Source organism: Callorhinchus milii, unplaced genomic scaffold (genome assembly GCF_018977255.1).
Source record: "Callorhinchus milii isolate IMCB2004 unplaced genomic scaffold, IMCB_Cmil_1.0 Scaffold1, whole genome shotgun sequence".
Taxonomy (NCBI): domain Eukaryota; kingdom Metazoa; phylum Chordata; class Chondrichthyes; order Chimaeriformes; family Callorhinchidae; genus Callorhinchus; species Callorhinchus milii.
The window spans coordinates 58,067,569-58,079,763 of NW_024704742.1; the positions used below are offsets into that span (position 1 = coordinate 58,067,569).

The 12,195-nt window shown below is 43.9% G+C and overlaps 1 protein-coding gene across 2 annotated transcripts in view; it reads right to left on the reverse strand.

Moving 5' to 3' along the window:
- Positions 1 to 9,336: 9,336 nt before the first annotated feature.
- The window catches only part of LOC103187395 (solute carrier family 22 member 5), a 31,510-nt gene continuing 28,651 nt past the window's right edge, over positions 9,337 to 12,195 (reverse strand). For both annotated transcript variants that reach the window (XM_007906866.2, XM_007906865.2), the window contains 2 exons: positions 11,424 to 11,559; positions 9,337 to 10,023 (listed from right to left, as the gene is read on the reverse strand). In XM_007906866.2, coding sequence (XP_007905057.1) covers positions 9,930 to 10,023; positions 11,424 to 11,559 — 230 coding nt within the window. In that variant the 3' untranslated portion in view covers positions 9,337 to 9,929. The remainder of the gene's footprint in view (positions 10,024 to 11,423; positions 11,560 to 12,195) is intronic.

The following is a 12,195-nucleotide window of genomic DNA, read 5'->3' on the forward strand; positions in this document are numbered from 1 at the left end:
CCCAGGCTCCTCTTCTCCACCACCAACCAGTTCCTCCGCTCACCCTTTCACGTCTTGCCCATTCTCTCCTCCAACTGCAACTGCAAGGAGATGCTGGACTTCCTCAAAACAAAAATCAAGGGGATCTGCTCAGCTGCCTCTGCCCTTCCAAATGCTGACCCTTCCCCATTTCCCCCTCATACTCCTACCCTTCCCTCCCTCCACACATTCAACCTGTCTCCCCCTCCTCTCTAACCACTATTATAACCCATATGAAACCCACCACCTGATCCCTCGACCTCATCCATACACCTCTCCTTACCTCCCAGCTCAACCTCCTTGCCTATATACTCACATACCTTGTCAACCTCTCCCTGTCCAATGACACTGTTGCCACCCCCTTAAAATAGTAGTCATCAACCCTATCCTTAAAATATCTTACCTGGACCCTTCCCTGTTATCAAATTACTGCCCAATCTCCAACCTACTTTTTCTTTCCAAGGTCCTTGATCGAGTCATTGCTTCCCAGCTTCATTTCTTCCTCGCCCACCACTCCCTCTACAAAACATTCCAATTTGGTTTCCTTGCTGCCAAAAGCCTTGGGCAAAGTGACAAATGACATTCTGTCTATCTGTGACCAGGGTTTCCTCTGTCTCCTTGTCCTCCTTAAACTCTCTGCTGCTTTTGATACCGTCGACCACTCGATCCTCCTCCATGACCTCACCTCTCACCTCAGCTTTCATGGTTCTGTCCTTGATCAGTTCACATCCTAACTTGCACACCGTCTCCACTTTGTCTCCACAAATGGTTTCTCCTGCAGCCCCCGCATCGTCTTGTGTGGCATTCCTCAGGACTCTGTCCTTGGCCCTCTCCTTCTCAACATGAGGGTAGTGGCGAATGGTTGTTTTGCAGATTGGAGGGAAGTATACAGTGGTGTCCCCCAGGGGTTGATATTAGATCCACAGCTCTTTTTGATATACACAAATGACTTAGATTTAGGCAGAGAGAGCAAAATTTTAAAGTTTGCAGATGAACACAAAATGTGTAAACATAGTAAACAGTGAGGAGGATGGTAGCAGACTGCAGGAGGACATAGACAGACTGGTGAAATGGGCAGGCACTCTACAGATGAAGTTTAATGTAGAGATGTGTGAGGTGATGCATTTTGAGAGGAAGAATAGGTGAGGCAATATACACAAAATGATGCAGTTTTAAAGGGGAATAGGAGCGGAGAGACCTGGGGGTTCATCTACATAGGTCTTTGAAGGTGGCAGGACAGGTTGATAGAGCTGTTAAAAAAGCAGATGGGATCCTTGGTTTTATAAATAGAGTCATAGAGTATAAAGGCAAGGATGTTCTGCTAAACCTTTATAAATCACTGGTTAGGCTTCAGCTGGGGTATTCTGTCCCATTCTGGGAACCACACTTTAGAAAGGATATCGAGGAGATTCATCAGAATGGTACCAGGGATGAGGGGCTTTAGTTATGAGGAGTGACTAAAGAAGCTGAGATTGTTATCCTTGGAGGAGAGAAGGTTACGGGGAGATTTAATAGAGGTGTTCAAAACTATGATGGAGATAATTGGCAAAAGAACCAGAGAGAAGATGAGGAGATTTTGTTTTACACAGAGAGTTGTTACGGTCTGGAATGCACTTCCTGAAAGGGTGGTGGAAACAGATTCAATAACAACTTTCAAAATGGAATTGGACAGGTACTTGAAAAGGAAACATTTGCAAGGATATGGGGAGTGGGTGTGGGAGTGTCACTGACTGGGTAGCTCTTCCAAAGAGCCGGCACAGGTACAATGGGCCGAATGGCCTCCTTCTGTGCTGTAATATTCTGTGATTCTAATGATTCTACTAGTGCTCTGTTATCATCCCACCTGCCCTTTCTAGAAACAATAGCTATTGAAATAAGTAACGCAAGAATAAATAATGAGGTCACTTTGATATACCTTTGCTCAGTGTAATGTAAAGTAGCTCTATGAAGCTAACCAGCCATTTAGCTCTCACATTATCAATTACCTTCATGAGGCTGGCATGATTGATAGTTTGGGGTGCAATGCATGGTGTTCATTATTTAACACCGAGTATAGTGGTAAATAAGAAATATCATAAATATCACCCCTTACTGTCACATATGACCACCTCACACCTCTCCAAGGCCTCACACTTCTCCAAGTTAAGACACCCTAGAATGGCCTTAGTTTAAGTCAGGATGGTCCAAACTATGGGTTGCCATGGGCCATATTCCCTATTTGAGAAAGGTTCGCAGGCCACATCCATCGTGGGCAGCTGGTGGCCCACGGCCGTATCCGGCCCGAGACCATTTCCAACATTCCAACCCATTCTCTCCCTCCCTGGTGAATGGCCTCCCAGGGCAGCGGCTGGAGCCAGTGGTTGGGAGTTTGTAGCCCGGAGACTCAAGCGCATCTCTTACCAACCATGTTCTTAGCAACCAATTTGCTTTCCTGACAGACAGCAGTGAAGGCTCTGTGTGCTGGGTCCTCCCAACCATCATCTCCTGCCGCTGCCCTGGGAGGACATTCACTAGGGAGGGAGGGAGCAGAAGTTGGAATGGTGGAAATTGTCGAGGGACGTGTAAAATCACCCGCCACGGAGCTGACTGCCCACGTGCTGCCTGTTGGAGCAGGCTGCTTTATTTGAAGACAGCACGGAATAGCAGAAAACAACCTGGACAGATTTCTGCCCTTTCAGGTGTTTCAAAGTTTGAATGGGGTGCCTTCTGCAGCTGCAGAAACTCCCCCAGCTAACTGCAACATAGCAACATGGTGGGAAGCTTAGCCTGAGCACTAGGGAAACTTGCTGGAATGGCTTAAAAGTACACATGGTTATCAGTGAGCACTGCTGATACAGAAACATCATTTTCTACTGATTCAGACCTCTTGAAAGACAACAGATGAAGCATGACAGAAGTCAAAGTGAAGATTCTATTCATGTTAAAATATAACAATCACTAAACCTTTGGCTGAGACTTTTTTTGTGTTTTTAGCTCATTGGGACGCCCTTCCGATGTGAAAGGCACCATATAAATGTAATTTGTTGTTGTGTTTGTTTCTGTCAAAATTTGATTTTCAATATTTTGGTTTCTCTACTAACTGTGTTGCACCTCAAATTTCTGCTGTTCAAAAATACCCTGTTGCAAAACCTGAAAGAATATTTTGGTTCAAAACTATCTATACATAGAAACTGCACTTTTGCACCTTTTGAAAAGTGTTATCTTCTGCTTTTGTTAAATAAAGCATTGATAAATTATTATTTTGGAACAATCTATCACGCGTTGTTTCTTCATGTTTATTTTTTATCAATAAAGTGAAAAAATGTAGGTTAGCAGTAACCCATGGCTTTCAATAACACCAATCAAATTCCCGCAATTTTCTGCTCCAACCTGGGAATCCTCCGTCAGCTCACCGTGGCACTCGCCATTGGCTGTCCACCATGGCACAGATGTGGGGTAGAAAGGATAGTTGAGGGTCAAACAAGATGTCAAGGTTCCGGACTGACTTAGCAAGGTGGAGCGAGGACCCTTGGATGGTGATGCTGTCAGCGACTGAGGTGTGGAGGCGCTGACAGGAGTCAATCAGGAGGGCTTTGCTCTTGTTGACGTTCAACTGTAGAAAATTAGCCTGGCAGCCAAGAAATGACTGAAAATGAACAGTTGAACATTGACTAAGGCACTAGCTAAATTTTCACAAATGTTTCCATTTCAAAACTCTATTTCAGTCAGAAAATAAATGGAAGTGAGTTTGAAAAATTTGAATAAAGGAACTAGACGGATGATGTAGTTAAAACTTGGCACTCGGCATCCAGCCCTGCCAATGTGCAATATTCTGAGGTGTTATCGTGTATGAAGGGCTCTATGTAGATTTGTTTTGCAATGGTGGGTGCATGCCTTCACGTAGTTACATATGTATGTTGTGTAACATTGCTGTGCACAATCTGGCTGCCGCGTTTCGCCCACAAAATAAAGTCAATCCACTTTACAACATATTCTGTGAAGCGTTTTGAGATGTAATAAGGTTCTATATCAAATGCAAGGATTATTATTATATTGATATTATTATTAGTATCATGAACATTGTAGCTGGACCTCAATAAGATCAATGAATGAAGTGAATCTCCACTCTGCGATGTGGCTGCATTGTGTATTCACGAGCCAGGCCCTTAATTTCTGATTTGTATCTGTCCATGCAAGTTGCAATTTGTGGCAAGATGAAGGTGCAGATACAACTACACTCAGAAATCCCAGAGATAGATGGTGGGAATGGAATGTGCACTCTCTCCCTGGAGGGACGCATCCTGCTTACCGAGTTCGGAAAATATTAGTCCCTGTGATTGATGTGCAAAACATGTTAATTGACTGCTGCTTTCCCCCCAAAATGCTCCCTATTCTGCAACTCTCCGTTGTGTCCTCCTTTCTCTCCGACCTCCTCGACTCCTACTCCCACTTGACCATCCAACAGCCTCCTTCTGCTCCAGCCTAGAAATCATCCATCAGGCTCACAGTGGCACTTGCGTTGGCTGTTCAGCAGCAGCCACACTGACTGCCCCATTCTCCACAATCACTGCAGGCACCGCCAAACCCAGACCCCGGAGCCTAAACTCTCCTCCCTCATCCTCATTCTCACCCTCCCTGCCAATCAGTCCATCATGCCCTCCCATCTCACACATTCCCCTGGCAACTGTCCCCTCTGCATTGGCCTTCAAAATGTTCGCTCCCTTTCTAACAGGGCTCTCGTCATCAGCAACATCATCATTGATAAAAACATCGATATCCTGGCCCTCACTGAAACCTGGATCACCCCAGCCGACACTTCCCTCTGATTGAGGCCACACCACCTGGCTATACCTTCCACCATACCCCAAGTCCTAACTGCCATGGCGGTAGTGTTGCTCTCATATCCAGGTCCTCACTTCTCTATTCCCCTACTCCTCCGGCTCATTCCTCTCCTTCCAGCACCTTACCCCCTAACATCCCTTCAATCTTTCTCTCAAAATTCTCCTGATATATCATCCCCCAAACCTTCACACACCTTCATCTCTGACATCTCCACCCTCCTAGCTTCCCTCCAACTCTGTTCTGAATGCCTCTTCATCTTAGGCAACTTCAACCTGCACTGCACTCGCTCTTGCTCTAACTCCACTGACTTCTCATCTCTCAAAACATTTCCCTCAACATCCACTCTGCCACCCACATCCATGGCCACCCACTCAACCTGGTGATTACGTGGGACCTCAGTGTCTCGGACCTCACAATTACCGATAAAGCCATCTTAGATCACCATTTCATCTCTCTTAACAGCTTAATCCCTCTCCCCAACACCACCCAGCCCATTTCCATCTCCGACTGTTCCTGGAAAAGAATCTGCATGCACTCCCTCTCCGCTATCCTGGAGTTGTCTCAACTCCTCCCCCTATGGCCCAGCTCGTGCACTGAGTTATCTTCCTCGGTCACTCTCCTCCACAATTCCATCTCTACCATTCTCAATGCTATTGCCCCCCTCACATCCCGAACCACGCCCTACTCGGGCATTCACCCTGGTACACCAGCTACCTTCGCTCACTCAAGGGTCAGGTGCATGCCGCCAAATTCACCTGGCTCAAATGTGATTAACGGTCAACCAGCAGTTGTGGCTGGACCACATCAAAACTTACAGCTCCGCCCTCGCCTCTGCTAAATCATCCTTCTGGTTCAAATATTCTTGGAGGCCAAGGACAACCCTAGATTTCTCTTCTCCACTACCAACTGGCTCCTCCATCCACCCTCTCACTCCTCGCCCATCTTCTTACCTCCCAGCTCTAACTCCTCATCCTTTTACTCTCAGACCTCATCAATCTCTCCGTGTCAAATGGCACTGTTCCCACCCCACTAAAAACAGCTGTCATCATCCCGATCCTAAAAAAAACCTTCCTTGGACCCATCCCTGATCACTAACTGCAGCCTCATCTCCAACCTCCCTTTCCTTTCCAAAATCCTTGAAAGAGTTGTTGCTTCCCAGCTTTACTCCTTCCTCTCCTGCCATTCCCTTTACAAACCCCTCCAACCGGGTGTCCGTGCAGCCCATAGCATGGAAACAGCCTTGGTCAAGGTGACAAATGACTCTCTGCCCATCTGTGGATTTCGCCTCTGGTGGATCTGTCCATCTTGCCTCAGCCAAATTGTCCTTCTACTCCAAGATAATCTTGGAGGCGAAGGATAACCCCAGGCTACTATTCTCCAACATCCACCGACTCCTTCGTCCACCCTCCCACGCCTCACTCATTCTCTCCTCAAGCTCTGACTGCAAGGAAATGCTGGATTTCCTTGAGTCCAAAATCGAGGAGATCCATTCAGCTGCCTCCCCGATCCCAACTGCCACTCCCTCCCCATCTCTCCCTCACACTCCAACCCCTCTCTTCATATTTTCGAACCTATTTCCCCCTCCTCTCTCATCACCACTACATTTAGCATGAAACACAACACCTGTTCTCTTTATCCCATTCCAACCCTTCTCCTTACTTCCCCGCTCCATCTCCTTGTCCTTCTACTCTCCGACACCATCAATATCTTCCTATCATCTGGCATTGTTCTCATCCCCCTAAAAACAGTTTCACTTATCCCCTATCAACATGTCTGCTCCCGCCATTCAGCAGGCTCCGCCCTGCTCCATGTTTCCCACCTGACCCACCCTATCATCAGTGGTCGGACTTCCAGCCTCTCTGCCCCCACTCTTTGGAACTCCATCCCACAATCCCTATGCCTTACTCACTCCCTTGCCTCCTTCAAGTTATGACTCAAGATCCTCCTTTTCGACTATGTCTTCAGCCGCCCTCTTACCTCTCTGCCCTCCCTCACCCTAACCCCCACACTCGGGTCCTGATCCCCTACTCTTCAGCACCTTGGGATGTCCTCCCGATGTGAAAGACGCTTTAAAAATGTTGTTGTTGTTGCTCTCTGCTGCCTTTGACACTGTGGACCATTCTATCAAGTCCTGGATGACAGCCAACTTTCTACACTTGAATGTCAGCAAGATCGAGGCTCCTCTGATTGGCTTGTGCCATTGCCTCCAGACCTTAGGCATTCAAGGGTGCACACTCCACCTCACGAAGCCAGTCAGGAAACTTGGCGTCTTGTTCAACCCTCAACTGTACTTTCTCCCTCACATCCATGTCATGACCAGCTCTCCCTTCTCCACCTCTGCAACATTGCCCAACTCCACCACTGCCTCACCTCTCAGGCCGCCAAAACCCTCATACATGCATTCATTACATCCAGGCTCGACTATCCCGATGCCCTGCTTGTCAGCCTTCCAAACTCTTTACTCCACAAGCTGCAGATCATCCAGAACGCTGCAGCTCATGTCCTCCCCCGCACCAGGCTCCGTGATCCCATCAACACTACCCTCACCCAGCTCCACTGGCTCTGTATCCCAAGAGAATTAAGATCAAAATTCTCATCCTCACCTTAAAGGCCCTCTATGGTCTTGCCCCCTCCTACCTCTCGGACCTGCTTACCCATTGTCAACCTGTCTGCTCCCACCACTCAGCAGACTCTAGCCTTCTCCACATCCACCGCCCAGCCTGGAATTTCTAATTATAAGTGGGATACATGGAACTCTGAGTTTGCTTAAGATACTGTTAAGAATGGCAATGGCTTTCCACATGTCAGACACCTGGATAATCTACAGCTTTTGTAGATAAGGGTTGGAGAATCCATTGAGCAGGGTGTTAGCATAGTCAAGCGTGGATGTGATGAAAATGTGGGTGAGGGACTCTGTAACCTGGGGAGAAATAGTTGCAGTGGTGGGTAATGTAACATAGGTGAGGGAAAGCTGAGGGAGTAAAAGCACAGTATTGCTTATTCGCAATATTTCTTCAAAACTGTGGGATGAAATTCCTCAATTTTGTGCCCCACTCAGATAAATCTGAGTTTCTCCTGACATGAAAGGGCACTATATCAAATTCAAGGATTATTACTATTTATCATATATAGCTGACTCAGGTGCCTACAAAACATAAATCCTGCATGTGACAGTAATTATTGTAAAGCATTTTGAGACAATTTAACCTTATAATAATATTCCTTGCATTTGATATGGTGCTATCTCACTTCTTCAAAACGCCTCGAAGCGCTTCACAGAATATACTGTAAAGTGAATTGACTGCATATTTTGTGTATGAAATGCGGCAGCTAAATGCTCACAGCAGTGTCCCCACAGTCATGAATTTGGTGACTTTTTTTTGAAGGCATTATTACCACTAGTAAAGCGATCCCCAATCGACTAACATCTGGGTTCCTACTTACTGCTAGGTAAACAGAGGCTGGTTAAGACCTCAGATTGTTCTGAACTCTGATTGTGCTGAAGTGTGGCAAAAAATTGAGGAATTTCTTCCCCAGTTTTGAAGAAACATTGGGAATATTTTATATCCTTCATTATATCTCAGAAATGGGTTGAACTCTGAAGAAACAAGCAGGTTATAGAAAATTACTTTATGAAAAGTAATTCTTTTTTTCAGAAAATTTATAGATGTACAATGCAATCATTGATATGTGGTCACACGATAAGCAATACTATACTTTTACTCCCTCAGCTTTCCCTCATCTCCGTAACATTGCCCGCCTCCACCACTACCTCTCCCCAGGTTACAGAGTCCCTCATCCACATTTTCACGATGTCCAGGCTTAACTATGCTAACACCCTGCTCACTGGACTCTCCAATTCTTATCTACAAATGTTGTAGACTATCCAGAATCCAAAATTGAGAAGGATATTTTGGTCATCCAGGTGTTTGACATGTGAAAACCCATCACCATGCTTAACAGTATCTAAACCAAACTGAGAGTTCCATGTATCCCACTTATAATTTGAAATTCCCGAGATATTTATTGAAATTAGATATTTATTAGAATGCATTGGGGTACTGCTGGAGTCCAACCAGCTAAAACCGTATAGATTGCTATTGATAACACTGTCTAGTGAGTTTTCCTGCTGCTTGTCCAGCTAGGACCACCCTAGCTATTATGGCTTTCGCTTGCAGGGGTAACGGGATCTGACTGGGAAAAGTTCCTGTCCACAGTCTCTGGTCTACCCTTCCAAGTCCTGCCTTCATCACCAGTGCCCTGGAGTAACTATACACTTAGCTAGTTTAGGAACTGGATTACTGAGTCTGCCAGAGAGAGTTGGCTCAATTCTGACATTCAGTTGCAAACATTACAGCAAGCTCAGCTCTAAGAGGACCCCACCTACCTACACCCAAGGAGGTTAGTCAAACAAATTGGGAGAGGGAATTCGATTCGAAATCCGAAGCTAAATCGTGATTTAAAAATGTTAACATATTTTGGAATCAGTAAGCAAGATAGCTTCTAATATAATGGTTGCTTTATTCATGAATATAATTATTGATACATTAGAAAGAGCAAACATTCACACTAATTGAGACCAATCCTATTATGGACAAGGAGACAGTGCAGATAATTGGACATTACACAAAAAGGCTACAGTCTAACTTTCTGTCTGTTTCCATCTCTCTTTAACTTTCGAAGTCAATGACTATCTCTAATCCTACACTTTACCTTTGCAATACCATAAAAAAGATTGTGTGCATGTGCAAAGTGAGGGTGAGCAGGGACTCGATTTGTCCACACTGTGCAGATCAATCACCTCCCCAGTGACCTTCTGTGCAGCTTTTTTTTAAAGTAAAGTTCAGAAGAAAATGTTTTCTTCTTATCAATTATCTTTGTATTTTTGGTAAAACAAAATCTTAAATGATTCATAAATATTGAGTTACATTGTGTAGTGGAAGTTGTTTGAAAGAGCCTTCCTTAAAATACTGTTGGGAATTTGATTTGTTGTGGATTTAAATGTGTTGCCCTTCTTTTTAAATGTTTTCCCACCTCCCTCCCATTTTCTGAGGCGAATTGCCTATAAATTGCAGCACTTTAAGCAATGTTCAGACAGCATCCACTTTGATGGTCAACCTTTCCTTCTGAGCAATCTCGTTCCTTTCTGCCATGGTAATGATTTGATTCTTATTGGTTTTACACCTGAAACAACAGCAGGAAAATCAAACATAGACGAAAGCTTCAATTTGATTCATTTTATGTGTCAGCCTGACTCCTATGGGAATCACCCAAGTTAAATCAGTGACGGTGAAGAGCTCAGTTCAATAAAAAGGTATTAAAGGGTTCATTTTGGACAAGGTATCAAACAACAAAGGCTTGTAGGTATCTGATCTGAGGAATCTTTGTTCTATCAGATCTTAAGTAAAAAACTCCCAAACAGTGCACATGGGGCACTCACACAAGGCCAATCTTTTGAAACAACACAGTGAATGGGATTATTTGTCTCTTTAGTGACAGCAGACTAAAGAGGACTCTCCTACCCAGATTTTTGGAGCTGAGAAAATAATCATTACAACAACAATAATAATAATCCTTATATTTGATTTAGCACTTATCATGTTGTTGAGATGTCTCAAAGCGCTTCACAGGATATTTTGTAAAGTGGTGTGACTGCATATTTTGTGGGTGAATGCAGCAGTCAATCAGCACATGATTTGCACATGAATCATCAGAGGTGCAATGCTTTGGATGACGCATTAAAGCAAGGTCCCATCTGCCTGTTCAGGTGAATATTAAGATACCAAGGTACTATTCGAAAAGAGATGAGAGTTTCTTCTGGTGTCACTGGCCAATAATATCTTTAATAACATTGTTCATTCACTCCATGGTTGTTTGTGGGACATTGCACAAATTGGCTGCCAAATTCATTTACAAATTACTGTTAATACACTTTACAGGATATCTTGTACGGCAGTTTGAGATGTCCTCCCGACATTGAAAGGCACTATCTCAAATGTGAGGATTATTGTTAATATTTGTCCTGTTCATCAAGCGCTCCCAGCTCAGAAAAAAACACAACCAGAAGCAACGTAAACTCTATACCAGGCCACCAATGTGTCTTTGAAAAGATTCTCCTATTAAATCAATGCATATTTCTCCATTCACCACACTAATAATTTTTGTAGTATTTCTGAATAAAATATCTGATTTAATGCCACATTTAATTTTGTGCAAACCCAACAGAAAATATCTTTAAATTATTCAAACCCCTTTCAAATAGGGCCTTTTCACCTTCTAGAGAAAAAAATATTACACTGACACCTTATTAATTTGGGGGCTCTTTGGAGCTAATCCAGCAGTGAAAAACATGTGGGAGGGGTGGTTACATTCTACATGTGTTCACTTTAACTTCATGTTTGCTACATGTCACATGCTACTTCACTGGCACGACCTGGTCCATCCATCAGAAAAGCATTCCATTATGTTCACCCAAATGAAAGCTAAAGCAAAATCAGTTAGAAAAAAGAAAGTTGGGAAGAGCTAAAGAAAGCATGGATGCCCCACACAGAAAATAAACCATATTTCCTAAACCATAGACTTACCATCTAACTGGCTGTGACTGCTGAACAGTGTCCGGAAGAGATCCATCACGTGTTTCAGGTAAGATTAAACAGACAACTCCAGCTACTATTGTAAAGAATCCCATTAGCATGAAGGGCAACACCTTGTTATACGTTCCTATCAAACAGAAAGAGACAGTATTACAAGGAACTGGGTTTTATAAAATTCTGCTATCTAAACACTAATAAAGCACTCATATAAAAAAAATGAAATGCATTTTTGAATTTGGATTAAAAATTCAAATATTTTGAGACATTTTAAAATATACTAATGTATTTAATATGTGCAGAAGAATCTTATTAAGCACTTCCAAGTATTCACAGTGGGACTCTATTCCTAACTAGATAAAGACCTACTCTAAATAGACAAACTCCTCTCACCTTATTTTATCATCTAAGCACAGAGGTAAATAAGTCCTTGCTTCTCTTATCATAGGTTCACTCTGTGCCATATTTATTCCATACATTATCTATGACACCATGGTCTACAAATCGTTCGACATGAGTCAATATCACATGTCGGCTGACACACCAATCTAGTGCTGGGGGGATACTACATTGTTTGAGGTGTTTTTCGGAAGTGATGTTAAACAAAGATCGCTTTCAGGTGGACACTAAAGATCTCATGACACTATTTAAACAGAGAAGGGAATTCCCTCTGGTGTCCTGGTCAACAACCCCCCAGTTAAAATGACCAAGTAGTGTAACTCAGTGGTTAGACCAGTCGCCTCGCAAGTGAGAGACTTGGGTTTGA